The sequence below is a fragment of the Sphaerodactylus townsendi genome, linkage group LG12 (genome assembly GCF_021028975.2).
Source record: "Sphaerodactylus townsendi isolate TG3544 linkage group LG12, MPM_Stown_v2.3, whole genome shotgun sequence".
Lineage (NCBI taxonomy): Eukaryota > Metazoa > Chordata > Lepidosauria > Squamata > Sphaerodactylidae > Sphaerodactylus > Sphaerodactylus townsendi.
The window spans coordinates 28679713-28699787 of record NC_059436.1 but is presented as its reverse complement, the minus strand read 5'-3'; the positions used below and the strand labels follow the sequence as shown (position 1 = coordinate 28699787).

The 20075-nt window shown below is 45.6% G+C and overlaps 2 protein-coding genes across 4 annotated transcripts; both read left to right on the top strand.

Moving 5' to 3' along the window:
- The first annotated feature begins 243 nt into the window (after positions 1–243).
- Positions 244–19889, top strand: LOC125441873 (fumarylacetoacetate hydrolase domain-containing protein 2-like). 3 transcript variants are annotated; one of them, XM_048512847.1, is made up of 9 exons: positions 244–326; positions 976–1080; positions 2400–2692; positions 3956–4172; positions 4909–4968; positions 5375–5537; positions 5832–5940; positions 6874–6988; positions 19054–19889. In XM_048512847.1, the coding sequence occupies exons 3-9, from the start codon at positions 2406–2408 to the stop codon at positions 19060–19062; spliced, it is 960 nt and encodes a 319-aa protein (XP_048368804.1). In that variant the 5' UTR covers positions 244–326; positions 976–1080; positions 2400–2405; the 3' UTR covers positions 19063–19889. The 3 variants fall into 3 exon arrangements, with proteins under 3 accessions (XP_048368804.1, XP_048368802.1, XP_048368803.1); XM_048512845.1 differs by lacking the exon at positions 19054–19889 and adding an exon at positions 7969–8257 and having other exon boundaries at positions 6874–6961; XM_048512846.1 differs by lacking the exons at positions 976–1080; positions 19054–19889 and adding an exon at positions 7969–8257 and having other exon boundaries at positions 269–326; positions 6874–6961.
- On the top strand, positions 10340–19889 carry LOC125441872 (fumarylacetoacetate hydrolase domain-containing protein 2-like). The gene is made up of 10 exons (XM_048512843.1): positions 10340–10366; positions 10514–10562; positions 11918–12209; positions 12844–12919; positions 16136–16276; positions 17030–17089; positions 17313–17475; positions 18090–18198; positions 18939–19026; positions 19594–19889. The coding sequence occupies exons 1-10, from the start codon at positions 10355–10357 to the stop codon at positions 19654–19656; spliced, it is 1053 nt and encodes a 350-aa protein (XP_048368800.1). The 5' UTR covers positions 10340–10354; the 3' UTR covers positions 19657–19889.
- Positions 19890–20075: the final 186 nt, after the last annotated feature.

The window sequence follows — 20075 nt, the reverse complement described above, 5'->3', positions numbered from 1 at the left end:
GATTTCCCCCGTACTCGGCCAATTCTTGCCGGATGCGCAGAGTAGAATCGCTCAAAGTGCGCCCGCACACGCTCGGCACGAACTCCAAAGCGAACCCGAATCGAGGAGGCGCGCATGATATTGCTCTATCTCTTAGCTTGCGCCATCCACAGGAGACGCAGGGCAAGAAGCATCTCGAGCGGAAGCGGTAGGCGCAGGCGTATTTCATTTGCGGATTCTGATTGGATAATTTTCGCGGTGCTTTCTGGGATTAGTAGTTCATTCTCTCTTGTTGCAGGCTGCTGTTTGGAGGCTGCTGGGGTTGGCACGCAGGGACTGCTTGGCAGGTAACGCAGCTGCAAGGGGAGTGGGGGAAGGAAGAGAAGCGGGGGGGGGGGTTCCCACGGTTAGTTCTCAGGAGGCCAAAGTCAGTTTTTATTTGCCTTCCCTTACCCGTCACTCACAATTACTGATGATACTAAAACAGGTATGGACTGATCCTTTCTTCTCTGACCCTGGATCTCTGCCCTACAAAGTGACACTCATCATGGTCCAGAAAATCAGGCGAGTTGCATTTTTTGCTGTCAACTGCAGAAAAACCAACTGGGCACAGTTGCATCCCCAGTTAAACTTTGGACCACCCCAGATTATACAACCCTCACCTCTGGCATCTTCCTATAGGATTCCAAGCACTTTGAAGAGCTTGGCAGCAAAAACCAGACTTCGGACCCTTTTGCAATAGAACAACACCTCCATGTCTCCTGAAAGTCTTTGTGTGAACTAGGTCTTAAGACACTTCTGTTAAGCTGGCCAGCAATACTACCCCCAAGCAGCCCCATTTTGCCCCACTTTTTGAGTACACAGCAGGGACTCCCTGGCTCCCAGAACACATTCTTAGTTTTGTGCAGTGGCTGTTCCACATGTGCAGGTCACTGATTCTGCAGCCAAGAGGCAAACATGCCTGAGCTAACCTTTGCTCTCCTTCTTTGCTTTCAGTCTTGTCTCATTACTGGCACTGCCGTTCTCTGCTTGGTCTCCAAGACCCTTCTGCCAGATGCACTGTGAACGCTTCAGCCTGTGAATCTGTTTTGCATCTCTAATGTATGTTTGCATGGTGTGTTGACGTGAGCCTTAATGTAGGAGTTAATTTGACAGAGGTCATGTATATCCATGTTAGGTCTGTGTCAAATAAGTGCAGAAAATGTCGTAGTAATTCACTTGGGGAGTGGTGGGGTGGGGGAGGAATCAGTGAAATGCTTTGTTACAATGCTGAGGCAAAGATCCTCAAAACAGGACAGTTGGGTCTTTACAGCTGTGTCTCGTTAGTGCAACTATTCCTCCAATGAATTCTTGAATATGCATTGTCCTATAGCAGTGATGGCGAACCTATGGCACGGGTGCCAGAGGTGGCACTCAGAGCCCTCTCTGTGGGCACGCGCACACAGAGTTTGTCTTGAAATCGTCCCCCTCCCCCACACATCTAGGCTGGCCTGGGCCGCTGGACTTGATGTGCATGCACCTCAGCGAGCAGAGAGGACTCGGCTGGTGGGCCTGGTACCTGTGCTCCAGGTGGCTGCTACCTGGGGGGTGGGGGCAGAGGCGGCAGAGATGCTAGAGAGGCACAGAGTGGCAAATGTGGGACTTGCTGGGGGCTACAGCAGGCTGGCCCCTGCTCGAGGGGGTTATTCAGGTTAAATTGCCGCGTTGGCACTTTGCAATAAATAAGTGGGTTTTGGGTTGCAATTTGGGCACTCGGTCTCGAAAAGGTTCGCCATCATTGTCCTATAGCACAAAATGGCAAATGCTTCTTAGCCACATTGGAGGTATGAGAATTGTTTCTTTCCTTTATATAAGTTTTTGATACTATCGTTTAACCTTTGTATATTTAATTATGACGTGTCATGACTTATTTATTGGATATGTATATAATTAATAAATTTTGATAAATTAGATCTTATTAATACAATAATGTATAATGCTAACTGTTAGAACCTTGGGAAAAGACAGCAAGAGTCACATAATCACAGAGGACTGGTGATTTGGGTGCTTAGCACTTTATTAGGCTGATTTGGACTTGCACTGTTATTAAAATACTTGCACTACAAGATAGAGTCAGGTTATATTGAGCAGCCAGGGTACAGTGGTTCCCTTCTAAGTAGAAGTCCTTTGACGCTGTTTCTGTTGGTCACTTCAGCTCCTAGTAAGGCAAAGAAAGTAACAAAGAGAAAATTGCTGATCTTTACATTAGTAGATTCTGAAATATTTTAAGGAAATAGACTGAGAAAATAATCAATGGGGAGCCATTGGGTGGTATTGCCTGTGGGTTCATGGTCTTGTTTTTTCTACTTTTGCAAAGTTCCATCCCAGTCGCTGTACCCATGGGTCTTTTCTGAGTTCCCGTTTTCTCTCTTTCTCTGCAGATTTTAATGTGGGTCCCATTGCAAAGAGCCCTTCCAGTAAGTCTCAGGTTGGGCTGGGCAGTGCCAAGGAGCAAGAACAGTTGGAAGTTGGGATCCAGGGGGGTTTCCCATCTGCCCAGGGCCATGAGGTTGGTCCAGTTCCAAGCCAAGGGATCAACAGCCAACCCCCGGATCGGGCTGGAAGAAAAAGATGGAGGCAACGTGATAGACCTGAACGCTTTTGATCCATCTCTGCCCAGGACCATGAGGACATTTCTGGAGGAAGGAGATGCAGCATTTGCTGTAGCTAAGAGGTATGAGGGTGTAAGCGGTAAGGCACTGCTGGATGGCACAGAGAAGGGCAGAATAAAATGAGGCAATGAAGAGCGCAAAAACCCTCACTTTCACAGTAGCTATAATTTTGTCTCAAGGAGGGACAGAGTTGAACAGGAAGCAGAAGCACAGGAGCAGAAGTTTAATGGGGTCTTCAGGAGTACTAGAGCATTAACACTCTACCACTTTGCCCATGCTTCCTCCTCTGACTAGAGTTCACTCCCAGAACTGAATTCCTTCACTGTCCCACCTTCCTCTTCCAAGACACCACCAAGAGGTGGGCAGCCTCTCCCCCCAAAAGTAACTCTTAATTCTACTGTCTTTTGTAACTATTTGTAACGATGAGAAAAGTGTGTGTGTTACGTGCCATCAAGTTGATTCCAATTTATGGTGACCCCATGAATTGATGACCCACCCCCAGCCCGCCCCACAAAGCATCCTTTGGAGCCTTGCACAGGTTTTGCAAACTGAGGGTCATGATTTCTTTTGATGGAGTCAACCTATCTCATGTTGGGTCTCTAACACTCTTCCTGCTGCCTTTAAATTTTCCTAACAAAACCGTCTTTACTACTGACTCCTGTCTTTTCATAATCTGACCAAAGTATGATAGCCTCTGACATTTTAGGTTCTAGGAAGAGTTCAGGCTTGATTTGTTCTAGAAGCCACTTGGGGAGGGGAGGGGAGGGGGTGGCAGTCCACAGTATTTGTAAATTTCAAATGAATCAGCTAGCTTCCTTTCAGTTTTCTGCATTGTTTAACTTTTACACCCATAGAATGGGGAATAATATTCTATGAATTATCTCAGTCTTGGTTGTCAGTGACACATCTTTAACACTTAAGAACCTTTCCTAGCTCCTTCATGGCTGCCCTTTCCAGAAAAATAAATAGACAAGTATTGGTCTGGTCAGGCTATTTATTAATTTTAGCAGTCTGATTATTATAAGATCACTTAACATTGAGAGAGTATAACTTACTTCATGTCTACTATATCAATGATCATTCCAACAGCACTGAAAGGTAGGCCACTATTACGAGAAGCATTGCAAACAAGTTTCGTGAGTTTTAGATTTAAAAAGAGGGTGAGGTCATGCTTCAAAACCAGCCACAAAAGCGGAATTGTACATAGCATGAAAAGCAACTCATCTTAGACTGCACAAAAACTGATTGTCTCCAGTCTCCATCTTTAAGTGTGATGCTTTTTTCGGTTCTCTTAAAGGTTTTTCATTCCTTCTCTGCATCCACAGAGCACAAGAGTCTGGCCAACACGTCCTGCCCCGTGCTGAAGTCTCCCTCTTGGCTCCCATAACCAGTCCTGATAAAGTGATCTGCGTGGGAATGAACTATGTGGACCACTGCTTGGAGCAGAATGTAAAAATCCCCAAGGAACCCATCATCTTCAGCAAGTTCCCCAGCTCCATTGTGGGACCCTATGATGAGATCATCCTTCCAGCAGAGAGCCAAGTAAATGCTGCAAATGTTCTGGGTTGTTTCCTCCTGCAGAGATCTGTTCTCAAGGAAGCAGGAAGTAGCGTACAGGCTGGAAGTTCTGGGCAGGACAGCAAACTACAGGGTGGCTACCTGTGTACGAGTCCCTTGTTCAAAAGCAAAAAGTCAGATTTCTTGTGTCTGTACCTTCCACTACGACAAAAAAAACTAAAAATCTTTCATTAAAAACAATGTTTCCAGTCATTATAGTAGCATGGATGGTAAAATCTCAGGATTCCAAAAGAAATTTCTAAGGGCCAGAGTGTTCCAGTGTTTTGTTTACATCCTTGATACTAGCCCCTGCTTGTGTGACCTAAGCTCTTCTCCTTTCATTTCCCACTCACTTATGTTTTTTGAATCACACATACTTGGGGAAGCAACTTCTGCAACAAGAAAAGTGTAGCAGCCTTCACAGCTCAATCTGATCAGAGTTTGGAAGCTAAAGACGGCCACTACTTGGATGGGAGACTGCCAAGGATGACCAGGCTGCTATGCCGAGGAAGGCAATGATAAACACCTCTGCTCATCTATTGCTCTGAAAACCCCATGGTTGCAACTTGATGACATCTTTTACTTTTGACAAGCACAGCTTTCTGTGCGTACTGTACACTGGTGGTAAATTTTTACCACTGTGCAGAATTTGGAGAGCTTTAATTGTTGGTTTTGGGGTGCCAAATGTAAATTTCAGCATTGTTTTTTTTTTCTTCTGCAGAAAGTAGACTGGGAAGTGGAGCTGGCCTTTGTCATTGGGAAGAAAGGAAAGAACATCCAGGTAGTCTCATCCAAACATGCAATCATTTTTCATTTGTTTGCTTTTATTTCATACCCCATTTTATCCTGAATATTTAGCTTAAAGCAATCACATCCAATGCTACCATGCATGCAACACCATCAGTCTACCTCATACTTGGCAATGTTTCTTTAATAAAAAGCTGGTTTCTGCCCCAAGGAGCTTATGCTGTAGAGGCCAATCAAGTGAGTAGCAGTCGGAGGGATCAAAGGTAACAACAGGCTGAGAGGAAAGGCGAAGAACAGTGGTGGAGATGTAGGGCTAGGCCCTGTTTCTTAGCTTCAGTTGAGCTTAGTGGCCCTTGTTTGAGACTCCCAGATCTGAAGACTCTGGCAGGCACCTGCCTGAGAGACAAGCCCTGATGGTTATGCACATCTGTCTTCCCCAGGAGCCGGATGCCATGAGCCATGTTGCAGGGTTCACCGTTGCCCACGATGTGAGTGCCAGAGACTGGCAGATGGAGAAGAATGGGAAGCAGTGGCTTCTGGGAAAAACGTTTGATACCTTCTGCCCTCTGGGACCAGCTCTGGTTACCAAGAACTCCGTGTCAGGTGTGGAAGTGGCAAGGCCTTTTTTCCTGTTCTCTATACTGGTGGAGAAGACAAGTCTGCCTCAGGGCAGCCTTCCCAGCCAGCTATTATTTCAGCTTTTCTTGACACTGAATTTGAATTTTTCGCAGCACTTTGAATTTTTTTTAAAGTGCAGCAATTCCTTAGCCCTGGATTTCTGAACTGTGTTGATCAGAAGGCATCCACCCCCTACAAGCAAAGGTGCCCCCTGTTGACTTGGGGGCTGCATGTTCTCTACTCCATTTGAGACCTCCTATTGCTTCTCTTTCTTCCTAGACCCCCATAACCTGGGGATCCGCTGCAGACTGAATGGGGAGCTTGTCCAAAACAGCAGCACCAACCAGATGATCTTCAAGACAGAGGCGCTCATCGCGTGGGTCTCCAAGTATGTGTTGCCTGATCCTTGTATCTCTAATGACGGATTTGTATGAAGCAGTCTGCTGAACAACTTGCTGGTGAAATTGCACTGCTAGTGGGTTAGTTTCTGGGCCCAATTTAAGATGGTAGTTCCCCTCTTAATGGACCACCACCATTCAAAATTGTGAAGGCCTTTCTCCTACAATTCCTTTTGATTAAGAAAGCAGGACTAGGAGCAGGGCCTTATTTGGGTGCTGTGTGGTTTCCGGGCTGTATGGCCGTTTTCTAGCAGATCCTCTGAAGATGCCAGCCGCAGATGCAGGCGAAACGTCAGGAGAGAATGCTGCTAGAACACGGCCATACAGCCCGGAAACCACATAGCACCCAAGTGATTCCGGCCGTGAAAGCCTTCGACAATACAGGGCCTTATTAATTGGTGCCACAAGACTCTTGAATGTGCTCTCCCTTTTGAGTCTTGAAACAGTGCCTGGTCCATTATTAAGACAATGCTGGTGGTTCACTGCTCATTGCCTTTGGACAAAGGACTGGAGTAGAGCTCTGCTTACCATCTACCCCCTGGATGCAGTGGGGAGTGAGAGGTGAGAGGTCACGGAAGGCATGCATGGGAAGACCATCAAGGCCCCCTAATTACCTGTCAGTCAAGTAGGTAGCATAGCTCTGCTCATCCCCCCAGGTGCTTTTGCATACAGCCGTGAACTGTACATGTGTCCACATTTGTCTGCTCCTTCGGTATAACCTGTTTTGTTGTAGTTTTTATAGTTCTCAGGCTTTGAATGTTGGAAGCCAACTTGAATGTAGGTAGAAGCAGGGATAGGCCGTATGTGTGCCAGGAGCACAGAAAGTGGCACATAATTCAGCTTTCATACAAACAGAAGTTCTTATGGTTACAAAAATGTTTGGGAAAGCATAATTTGATGTTACCTTGTGTTGTTCTTGGCAGGTTTGTCACCCTGTTTCCAGGAGACATTTTCCTCACAGGGACTCCCCCAGGTGTTGGAGTTTTCCGAAAGCCTCCAGTGTTCCTGAAGGTGAGTGCTGTTCTCAGTGGAGCATGGGTGACTCTAACAATGGAATCTGGGTGGGGCGTGGTATACATGTGTCACCTGGGCACTTCACAGCCCCGCCACCTCCAAAGAGGTTTGCAGCACTGCACCCAGCAAGGAAACAAGGAAGACTTACAAAAGCTGTGAAGAGTCCCATTCTTGCCCCAACACAATCTCATATTCGCCAAATGCAAAATGGGGATAGTTATAACTTGGGGAAGGGAGCATCATTTTATGGGTTTTGCCACTGATTTCCAGCATCCTCATTCCTTCCTGGGCAGCAGCCATTCATGGTCTTAGTGCGGGAAGAGATCCACTTTCCAGCATGCTGAAGTTTAGCTGTTCCAAGGCTGACTGGAGTTGGGGAACTGCTGTGGACCACTTAGTTGGCTCTAGCATTCTCTAGTCTGTCCGTGTCTTCCTTCCATGTTTGAAATGGCTTGCCCATCGAGCGGCAAACAAGGTGGACAGGGTCGCTGGATGCAAGGAAGGCTCAGTTTTTATGCTTTCACTTAACTAGGGGTGATAGTAAGACCTCATTTCCCACAAAATCAGTTCCCTTTGTCTCCTTTTTTCTAAATTAAAAAAGTGATCAAGCACCATAAGAGCTGGCAGTACCCTTAATAGGGAATACATATCTGTGTTCAGACTAAAATGGCACTTTGATGGTTTTCAATAACCATGACAGTTTCAGTTCTGAGCACCTGTGATTTATTCCTTAAGAGTAAGTATTTCTGCAGCCTACGAGGTGGACCACTGCAAATGGTCTTTACTGTGTCTCTATTTTGTGATGTAACTTTTTCATGACCTTGAATGGGCATGTTTATGATGCTTTGAAACCTGTTCCATTTTTTAAAAAATATTTTTGACGAATGGGTGATCACACAATATTTGGAGTAGGGGAGGGGATTATATAAACCAGCTTGCTTTGCCAGATCCTGCTTTTAACTATATGTGCTACAAGGGGACTAACCCTATTTTCTGTACCACAGACAGGAGACGAAGTGCAGTGCGAGATTGATGAACTGGGAACCATCCGAAACAAGGTGGTATGACTGGTTCACATCTGGAACAGCTACAGCTACAAATGCCTTAAAGCTAATTTCTAATCAGGAGCACAGATTGATCTAAAGTTTCCTTAAATGGCCAAACTCATAGCCCCAGGACTGAGGAGCCAGCCAGGCCAGATCATGTCCCAGTCAGTGGTTTCTGGACACTCCCATGAATAGCAGAGATTAAAGAGAGTACACATGAAGGTGTGTACATATGATTTACAGTGAACCTGCCTCTGTCTTTTAACCAGGCTGTTGGGAGGATTCTCGTGTCCTGCTACACTAAAATTATGGTATGGGTGCATAAGTCCATATATTATTCGCTTTAAGGCAAAAGAAACAGGGAGCTGGGACAGGAGACGGGGAGGAGGGTATGTTGGACAGTCTTAATCTTAATTCTTAAGTGCCTAATTCTGAACACTAGTTTTTAATCTTCAGCCGATGCACATACATTTGCACATTACCAAAACCTTCAGTAAATGGGTGCCTTTTGAGCCTATTAACAATTCAAAATGTACCATTCAAAATGTACCATTCAAGCCTCCTTGAATGTTTTCTTTGTTGTTTCCTAATATACCAGGACAAAAATAGCCTTTAAGGGGTGTTTTAAGTCACAGCCCTAGCAAAATAGTCCCCCATGAAATTACCCCATGGCACAGAGTGGTAAACTGCAGTACTGCAGCCACAGCTCTGCCCACAGCCTGAGTTCAATCCCAATGGAATTTGGTTTCAGGTTGCTGACTCGAGGGCCCTTTCCACACTTGCAGAATAATGCACTTTCAATCCACTTTCAAGGCACTTTGCAGCTGGATTTCACTGTGTGGAATAGCAAAATCCACTTGCAAACAATTGTGAAAGTGGATTGAGAGTGCATTATTCTGCATGTGCAGAAGAGGCCTTGGTTGACTCAGCCTTTCATCTTTCTGAGGTTGGTAAAAGGTGTACCCAGCTTGCTGGGAGTCAAGTGTAGATAACTGGGGAAAGTAATGGCAACCCACTCTGTTAACATAGTCTGCTTAATAAATGTTGCAATGTGACATCAACCCGGGGTGCTTGCACACCTTTAATGATAACCAAACAGTGTATTAACCTACACCTCAAACCTTTTACCAATATAACTGGTCAAATATTTACTGGTAGTACATATTTTTCAAAGGCAAAGGCATGTTAGCTTCTGATGAATTTGTCCAACTTGCACAAATTAAGAAGGGATCTTTAATAAACACAGGGAATAGTTCATGCAACTTATTTATAAAGCCAACATACAGAAATGTCAGCAAACTGAACAGTTTATTTTTTAAAAATCAACAACTTCCTTTCTCTGTCCACACGCAAGAGCACTACAGGAAGCCCAACATTTCCAAAGCAGGAAGTATCATTTCCAGATCATGGAAACTACTCAAAATCCCAGTGTTTCTGACCGTGAAAGCCTTCGACAATACGATCATTTATTTATTTATTTGATTGATTGATTTCTATACCCACCACAAACCCCATCCCCATTCATTAAACAATAAGAGTTCCCTTTTTCAGACATGTTTCACCTCTAGGTATTCGGACAGTCCGGGCTCCCCTTGCAGCGGCGCACTGGGAACGAACGCAAAGGTTGCTGGGAAGCGTAGTTTTTTGTATGCTAGAATTCTCGGTATGGAAAGGGCACTCCATGGGAACGACCTCTTGAGTGACTCCACCCGCACCCTCATATTACGAAGTTGGTGGTCGCAACCACAACGTTGGGATGCCATACAAAAGATGCTTACTGTTACCATAGATGCTTACTGTTACCATACCTGTCGCCCATCGCAGGGGGCTTGAGGCACTGCTTATGCAATAAGTGACGGAGAAACGGAGGCGGGACGACGCTTCTCAGGGCGCCGCCTTCGCACGAGACCGCATGTCGAGGTTGCATAGTGGAGGTTGTGGGCGACCCAAACGTTCCAAGCCTCTTGGAGCTGGCAGCTCCTTTCAACAATGGAGCCGAGAGGCCTTTCTCAGGCGCCGCCTTCGCACGAGGCCGCACGTCGAGGTTGCCTAGTGTCGGAGCCTCTTTGGAGCAAAAGCCCCTTTGCGGAGTGGCGCCCAGAGTCTGAGACGCGCTTGTAGTTCACGCCTTTGGCCACCGGAGGGCAGCAGCGTCCTCAGCGACTCCCCTACCCAAAGAGGCTCGGACACTCCACAACCTCGACGTGCGGCCTCGTGTGAAGGCGGCGCCTGGAAAAGGCCGTCCTAGGCTCTCGGGTGAAAGAGGGTGGGGAAGTCAGCGGAATCCCCCCCCCCCCACACACACACACACAAATAACATCCACCTGCGGTCTCGTCATTCACTATGGGTTATAAGGTCATTCACACCTCCCCTCTGCAAACACGGAGATAAGCACATTCACCTTTGGAGGAGGTCGAGGTCTGAACGGAAGAAGCCCAGAAAAGCCACGAACGATTTTCGCGGTGCTTTCTGGGATTAGTAGTTCATTCTCTCTTGTTGCAGGCTGCTGTTTGGAGGCTGCTGGGGTTGGCACGCAGGGACTGCTTGGCAGGTAAGGCGGCTGCAAGGGGAGTGGGGGAAAGAAGGGAAGGGAGGGAAGGGTGGGGGGTTTCCCACGGTTAGTTCTCAGGAGGCCAAAGTCAGTTTTTATTTGCCTTCACATATCCGTCACTCACAAATACTGATGATACTAAAACAGGTATGGACTAATTCATTCTTCTCTGACCCTGGATCTCTGGCCTACCAAGTGACACTCATCATGGTCCAGAAAATCAGGCGAGTTGCATTTTTTGCTGTCAACTGCAGAAAAACCAACTGGGCACAGTTGCATCCCCAGTTAAACTTTGGACCACCCCAGATTATACAACCCTCACCTCTGGCATCTTCCTATAGGATTCCAAGCACTTTGAAGAGCTTGGCAGCAAAACCAGACTTCGGACCCTTTTGCAATAGAACAACACCTCCATGTCCCCAGAAAGTCGTTGTGTGAACTAGGTCTAAAGACACTTCTGTTAAGGTGGACAGCAATACTGCCCCCAAGCAGCCCCATTTTGCCTCACTTTTTGAGTACACAGCAGGGACTCCCTGGCTTTCTGGCTCCCAGAACACATTCTTAGTTATGTGCAGTGGCTGTTCCACATGTGCAGGTCACTGATTCTGCAGCCAAGAGGCAAACATGCCTGAGCTAACCTTTGCTCTCCTTCTTTGCTTTCAGTCTTGTCTCATTACTGGCACTGCCGTTCTCTGCTTGGTCTCCAAGACCCTTCTGCCAGATGCACTGTGAACGCTTCAGCCTGTGAATCTGTTTTGCATCTCTAATGTATGTTTGCATGGTGTGTTGACGTGAGCCTTAATGTAGGAGTTAATTTGACAGAGGTCATGTGTATCCATGTTAGGTCTGTGTCAAATAAGTGCAGAAAATTTCATAGTAATTCACTTGGGGAGTGGGTGGGGGGAGGAATCAGTGAAATGTTTTGTTACAATGCTGTGGTAAAGATCCTCAAAACAGGACAGTTGGGTCTTTACACCTGTGTCTCGTTAGTGCAACTTTGTCTCCAAGACCCTTCTGCCAGATGCACTGTGAACACTTCAGCCTGTGAATCTGTTTAGCATCTCTAATGTATATTTGCATGGTGTGTTAATGTGGGCCTTAATGTTGGAGATACTTTGAGAGAGGTCATGTATCTGTGTTAGGCAAAGAAAGATAAAGGAAACATTGCTAATCTTTACCTTAGCAGATTCAAAGACAACTTAAGGAAATAGACTGAGGAAAGAACCCATGGGAAGCCATTGGGTGATATTGCCTGTTGGTTCGTGGTCGTGTTTTTTCTACTTTTGCAAAGTTCCATCCCAGTCGCTGCACCCATGGCTCTTTTCTGAGTTCCTGCTTCCTCTCTTTCCCTGCAGATTTTAACGTGGCTCCCATTGCGAAGAGCCCTTCCAGTAAGCCTCAGGTTGGGCTGGGCAGTGCCAAGGAGCCAGAACAGTTGGAAGTTGGGATTCAGGGGGTTTCCCATCTGTCCAGGGCCATGAGGTTGGTCCAGTTCCAAGCCAAGGGATCAACAGCCAACCCCCAGATCGGGCTGGAAGAAAAAGATGGAGGCAACGTAATAGACCTGAACGCTTTTGATCCATCTCTGCCCAGGACCATGAGGACATTTCTGGAGGAAGGAGATGCAGCATTTGCTGTAGCTAAGAGGTATGTGGGTGTAAGAGGTAAGGCACTGCTGGATGGCACAGAGAAGGGCAGAATAAAATGAGGCAATGAAGAGCGCAAAAACCCTCATTTTCACAGTAGCTGTAAATTTGTCCCAAGGAGGGGCAGAGTTGAACAGGAAGCAGGAGCAGAGGTTTAATGGGGTCTTCAGGAGTACTGGGGTGTTAACATTCTGCCCCTTTGCCTATGCTTCCTCTTCTGACTAGAGTTCCCTCCCAGAATTGAATTCCTTCACTGTCCCACTTTCCTCTTCCAAGACACCACCAAGAGGTGGGCAGCCCCTTTCTTCAAAATTAACCCTTAACTCTACTGTCTTTTATAGCTCTTTGTCACTATGAGAAAAACGTGTGTGTGAGAGTGCCATTTTGTTGATATCAATTAATGGCAACCCCATGAATTGATCCCCCCCCCCCCCAATAGCATCCTTTGGTGCCTTGCACAAGTTTTGCAAACTGAGGATCCACGTTTCTTTTGTTGGAGTCAATCTATCTTATTTTGGGTCTCTATCTCTCTTCCTGCTTCCCCCTCCGGCCCTGCCAGTCTCCACCTTTAAGTGTGATGCTTTTATCCGCCCTCTTAGGTGATTTTCATGGCTCCTCCTTCTCTGCATCCACAGGGCGCAAGAGTCTGGGCAACACATCCTGCCCCGTGCTGAAGTCTCCCTCTTGGCTCCCATAACTAATCCCGATAAAGTAATCTGCTAAATCTGGCCTTGCTATCCTCACTTCTGCAAATTTTCCTTTTACTATTAAGGAACTTCAACCTTTTGAGAAGTGGGCTCAATCGTTGTTGTTAAGTGGGGAGCATTGTACCTTTTTAATTATAAATCTATATTTTCCCCCTAGTCTTGAGGTCTCAGAGAACGACCAACTCTGGTCGGGTTTATATAATTATGTTAATGATATTCTTCAAAATTACAATCCTGACACGTTGTTGTTGGCGGGGGATTTTAATGCCAGAATTGGTAAAGATGAGTCAAAACTTATTTCTCAGACTGGCCTAGAAGCTGAGGCTCTACCATGGCATTTTTCTGCCCCTAGACTCTCAACAGATACCATCTGCAACCATGCTGGCGCCAATATGATAAAATTCTGTCTTCATTATGATTTAATTATTTTAAATGGGCTGGTTCAGCTTACTGATATGGCTGATTTTACTTATCACTCTCCCCGTGGTAACAGTGTTATCGATTACCTTTTAGTCTCACAATCTTGTTTTAATGTTATCCACCGTGCCATGATTTTCCCCCAGTTTGGAGCTTGTATCATATGCCACTCTGTATTGCAACTATTTTCCTGTGCATCAACAAATAGGAATGACATTAGTCCAGTATCCCCTCCGCACAAAATTAACTGGAATAAGGAAACTAAATTTAAAGCAGATTCACTATTACACAGTCCCTTTATGCTGTCCTTTAGGCATGCTCTATTATCATCTCCTTCACCTGCTGAATGTATTGGCAAGTTTGAAGTTCTGACCAGGAAATTAGTTGATGCTCTAGCAGCGCCGATTCCAGCAGGTCCTTTTATGCGAGGAACTCCTACTGTCACATATTTTTCTGAAGAGGGTAGGCTTATAAAAAAAGCAAATGCGAATAATATTCTGCAGGACTAAACAGCAAGGTTTAAATAATCTTCCTGCTGAGTATTTTCTGCTGAAGAGGCATTTATCGTGTGTCCTTCGCGAAGGGCTATATAAACAAACCAATGAGAAATGGAAGCATCTCATACAGGCAGCCCGCTCAAACGATACTAGAGGCTTTTGGCGCCTTGTTGCTAGGGGAATGAGTTCCTCTACTACTATCATCTCTACTATTGACCCCCCAATATGGCATAGCTATTTTTTGTAATCTTTTCAATAATGGGAACTCTGATACTCTTAGGGTTGAGCCCCCTTTGTCTAATGATATTCCTAGGTGGCCTCCGTTAACAGAGGAGGAAATCACAACACTAATTGGTAATCTTAAAACTAATAAAGCTCCGGGTCCAGATGGGGTCCCGGCAGAAATTTACAAATCTTTTCCCGATTGGTGGTCCCCTCTGTTAGCCGCCTCATTCACTACTGTGAATGACTCTGGCTCAGTGCCCACAATGTGGACTAACGCAACCATCATTCCATTGTTTAAAAAGGGTGATCGTAATCTCCCCTCAAACTACAGACCAATCAGCCTGCTGTCTGTTTCAGGTAAATTGTATGCCAAATATTTACTTAACCATCTTTTGAATTGGATTTCAACTAATAGACCAATCGGAATAGAGCAGATTGGCTTTACGAAAGGAAAGACCACCCTGGACCACTGTATGGCGTTGGAAGCACTTGTATCCAAATACCTCTGTAGAGGAAAATCCAATCTTTTTGCAGCCTTTATTGACTTTAAGGGGGCTTTTGACTCTATTGACAGATCGCTGCTATGGCTTAAACTGCAGAAGCTTGCTATTGATCCTAGGCTTCTCCTATTAATTAGATCTCTTTACAGGAATCCCACCTGCCAGATAAGGTGTACACCATCAGGTTCCTTAACACCCAAAATACCAGTTCCTCAGGAGGTAAACCAAGGGTGTGTCTTAGCACCCATGCTATTTAAACCTTTGTTACATGATCTTGCCCCCACATTGAATAGTTTCAACTTTCATTGCCCCTATCTGAACGGTGTGCCTCTGTCTATTCTCCTTTATGCCGATGATGCAGTTTTATTATCAAGAACAAGATCTGGTCTCAGAAACATGCTGACTAAGTGTGGTGAATACTGTTCAAACAACAGGTTGGTCATTAACCCAATCAGGTCTAAAATTGTGGGTCTTTTCCAATGTTTTTAGACCTTCAAGATGGTCTCTCCAAGGTGCTGACATCGAAAGCAAGTTAAATTGTTCAAATACCTTGGGATAATATTCCATCATAAGTCAACCTGGACCACACACAGAGATAACACCCTTAAAGCCTGCAAAATTTATCCGCTGCAGTACTGAAGTTTTTTAACATCAATGGTGGTAGATTCATACCAGCAGCGTTGAAGGTGTTTAACGCTAAGGTGGCCCAGCACCTTTTGTATGGTATCCCCATCTGGATCCAAGCATGGCACCAGAAATTGGAAAGCATCCAATCCAATTTCCTTTATAAGATCTTTGGCACCACGCATTGTGTCCCCTATGGTGTTCTTTTGTTTGGAATCAGGGCGGCATGTACTGGAAACAAGGGCATGGGTTGTAACTTTGGAGTTTTGGCTGCGTCTTTGTTTTTGCACTGACCCTAACAGTTTGTCCCAGTTAGAAATGAGAGAGCTTCAGCTTTCGAAATGGTGGCTACATATTGAAAAAAAGATCTTTTCCTTGGGCTTCTCTTGGGAGGCCCTACAAATGCTCACCGCTCCGGAGATATTACCATCGCTTAAAGTCTAGATTATTTGATCAAGAGTACCAATTTCTCCTGAGCAAAGCACAAAGCTCTTGCTCTCCAATAGTCTTTGGGATTATCCCTCAGAAAACTAGCCCTGCTATATATCTGCAACAACTTATTAATTACAATAGCAGATGGGTCATGACCAGAGCAAGGTGTAACTCTTTTCCGTCAGCACATCTTCAAGGTCGATTCTCTGGTATTCCACAAGATGAGCGTCGCTGTCAATTCTGTCCTGATACAACTGTAACACTTTCTCATATTCTGCTCCATTGTTCAAAGTACAACAACATCAGAACCAATTTGAGAACTGTGTTACCAACAGGATTTATGCTCCTCTCTGATAAAACAAAAATGGCTAAGCTTCTAAATAGCTCTAGTGTGGAAATATCTGAAGCTGTTGCTATGTTTTTGCTCGGTGTACTGCAAGTTGAGCAATAATGATCTTTTTATTGTATTTGAAATTCTTGGCACTGGTTTTATGCCTAATAAAGGTTTTTGGATTTGGATTTAAAGTAATCTGCGTGGGAATGAACTATGTGAACCATTGCTTGGAGCTGAATATAAAAATCCCCAAGGAGCCCATCATCTTCAGCAAGTTCCCCAGCTCCATTGTGGGACCCTATGATGAGATCATCCTTCCAGCAGAGAGCCAAGTAAATGCTGCAAATGTTCTGGGTTGTTTCCTCCTGCAGAGATCTGTTCTCAAGGAAGCAGGAAGTAGCGTACAGGCTGGAAGTTCTGGGCAGGACAGCTAACTACAGGGTGGCTACCTGTGTACGAGTCCCTTGTTCAAAAGCAAAAAGTCAGATTTCTTGACGTCTGTACCTTCCACTTCGTTTTTCATTTAAAAACTTTCCAGTCATTATAGTAGCATGGATGGTAAAATCTCAGGATTCCAAAAGGAATTTCTAAGGGCCATAATATTCCAGTGTTTTGCTCACATCTTTGCTACTAGCCCCTGCTTGTGTGATCCAAGCTCATCTCCTTTCATCCCACACTCACTGATGTTTCATTGAATAATACAGACTTGGGGAAGCAACATCTGTAACAACAACAGTGTAGCAGACCTACAAACCCAGCTCCAATAGCTCAATCTTGTCAGAGTTTGGAAGCTAAGTAGGGCCACTACCTGGATAGGAGGCTGCCAAGGATGACGGGACGGCTATACAGAGGAAGGCAAACGCACCTCTGCTCATCTATTGCCCTGAAAATCTTCTGAAGAGGGACTCATGAGGTCACCATGAGTTGTTTGCAGCTCGATGACATCCTTTACTTTTAACAAGCACAGCTTTCTCTGTGTACTGTACTCTGGTGGTACATTTTTAACACTGTGCAGAATTTGGAGGGCTTTAATTGTTGGTTTTTGGGTGTCAAAGGTAAATTTCAACATTTTTTTTCTCCTTTAGGAAGTAGACTGGGAAGTGGAGCTGGCCTTTGTCATTGGGAAGAAAGGAAAGAACATCCAGGTAGTCTCATCAAAACATGCAGTCATTTTTGTATTTGTTTGCTTTTATTTCATACCCCATTTAAGGCAGGCGAAGAACAGTGGTGGAGATGTAGAGTTAGGCCCTGTTTCTTAGCTCCAGCTGAGCTTAGTGGCCCTTGTTTGAGACTCCCGGATCTGTAGACTCTGGCAGGCACCTGCCTGAGAGACAAGCCTGGATGGTTATGCATATCTGTCTTCCCCAGGAGTCGGATGCCATGAGCCATGTTGTGGGATTCACCGTTGCCCACGATGTGAGTGCCAGAGACTGGCTGGTGGAGAAGAATGGGAAACAGTGGCTTCTGGGAAAAACGTTTGATACCTTCTGCCCTCTGGGACCAGCTCTGGTCACCAGGAACTCGGTATCAGGTGTGGAAGCGGCAAGACCCTTTTGTCCCTCTGATTTCTATGCTGGTGGAGAAATAAGGCTGCCTTATGACAGCTTTCCTGGCCAGCTAGCTACAAGGGGAACTCCTAGAATCCTTCTAGGCAGGCTGTGGGCCAACCAAGACTCTTAGGCACCAAGCTGTTTCCTGTTACTCCAGCCTACCTGCTCCCATCTCTTCTGCTGGAGTGTAATTTTCTGTTTGCTCCTAAGGCTCACCAATCCTGATCACCTTATCCTCCTGCACATGATATACCGGGATGTGTATTGACAAATCTTACAGTCTAAGTGCTTGTGGAAGTGATGTAAATGACTTCTGCCTTCTATTTCCCTTTTTGTGGATAGATACCTCAGTCCAGCAAGACAGATGTATACCCATAAGCAGCTTTCTGTGTTGCACCGATGCACCGCGGCAGCCACAATGTGATGATAGCCAGGGTTTATCAAAATATGTGCAGCAATTCCTTAGCCCTAGATTTCTGATCTGTGCTGATTATAAGGCATCCACCCCCTACAAGCAAAGGTGCCCCCTGCTGACTTGGGGGCTGCATGTTCTCTACTCCATTTGAGACCTCCTATTGCTTCTCTTTCTTCCTAGACCCCCATAACCTGGGGATCCGCTGCAGACTGAATGGGGAGCTTGTCCAAAACAGCAGCACCAACCAGATGATCTTCAAGACAGAGGCGCTCATCGCATGGGTCTCCAAGTATGTGTTGCCTGATCCTTGTATCTCTAATGACGGATTTGTATAAAGCAGTCTGCTAAACTGCTGGTGAAATTGCACTGCTAGTGGGTTAGTTTCTGGGCCCATTTTAAGATGGTAGTTCCCCTCTTAATGGACCACCACCATTCAAAATTGTGAAGGCCTTTTGATTAAGAAAGCAGGACTAGGAGCAACTAGGTGCAGGGCCTTATTAATTGGTGCCACAAGACTCTTGAATGTGCTCTCCCTTTTGAGTCTTGAAACAGTGCTTGGTCCATCATTTAGACAATGCTGGTGGCTCACTGCTCATTGCCTTTGGACAAAGGACTGGAGTAGAGCTCTGCTTACCATCTACCCCCTGGATGCAGTGGGGAGTGAGAGGTGAGAGGTCACGGAAGGCATGCATGGGCAGACCATCAAGGCCCCCTAATTACCTGTCAGTCAAGTAGGTAGCATAGCTCTGCTCATCCCCCCAGGTGCTTTGGCATGCAGCTGTGAACTGTACATGTGTCCACATTTGTCTGTTCCTTCGGTATAACCTGTTTTGCTGTAGTTTTTATAGTTCTCAGGCTTTGAATGTTGGAAGCCAACTTGAATGTAGGTAGAAGCAGGGATAGGCCGTATGTGTGTCAGGGGCACAGAAAGTGGCACATAATTCAGCTTTCATACAAACAGAAGTTCTTATGGTTACAAAAATGTTTGGGAAAGCATAATTTGATGTTACCTTGTGTTGTTCTTGGCAGGTTTGTCACCCTGTTTCCAGGAAACATTTTCCTCACAGGGACTCCCCCAGGTGTTGGAGTTTTCCGAAAGCCTCCAGTGTTCCTGAAGGCGAGTGCTGTTCTCAGTGGAGCATGGGTGACATAATAGCCTGTGGAGACTCTTACAATAGAATCGAGGGGGGGGGGGTATATAAGTGACAGCTGGGCATTGCCCAGCCCCGCCACCTCCAAAGAGGTTTGCAGCACTGCACCCAAAAAGAAAACAAGGAATATTCCCCACGGGCAGTAAAAAGTGCCTATGGAGCTGGCAATGCCCTTAATAGGGAATACGTTTCTGTGTTCAAACTAAAATGACACATTGATGGTTTTGAATAACCATAACAGTTTCAGCTCTGAACACCTGTGATTTATTCCTTAAGAGTAAGTATTTCTGCAGCCTACGAAGTGGACCACTGCAAATGGTCTTTACTGTGTCTCTATTTTGTGATGGAACCTTTTCATGACCTTGAATGGGCACGTTTATGATGCTTTGAAACCTGTTCCATTTTGGGGGATATTTTTGAAGAGTGGGAGATCAAACAATCTCTGGTGTAGGGGAGTTGGACTTGCCAGATCCTACTGTTAACTGCATGTGCCATCCCCAACAGGGAGACTAACCCTATTTTCTGTACCGCAGACAGGAGACGAAGTGCAGTGCGAGATTGACGAACTGGGAATAATCCGAAACAAGGTGGTATGACTGGTTCACATCTGGAACAGCTGCAGCTACAAATGCCTTAATACTAATTTCTAATCAGGAGCACAGATTGATCTGAAGTCTCCTTAAAGGGCTTAACTGATGGACAGCCTCTTCTAACACTACTCATAGCCACAGGACTGAAGAGCCAGCCAGGCACAGATCATGTCCCAGTCTGGACACTTCTATGAATAGCAGAGATTAAAGAGAGTACACATGAAGGTGTGTAAATATGATTTACAGTGAACCTGCCTCTGTCTTTTAACCAGGCGGTTGGGAGGATTCTTGTGTGCTGCTACACTAAAATTATGGTATAGGTGCATAAGTCCATATGTTATTTGCTTTAAGGCAAAAGAAACAGGGAGCTGGGACAGGAGACAAGGAGAAGGGTATGCTGGACAGTCCGGATTTCACAAATGGGT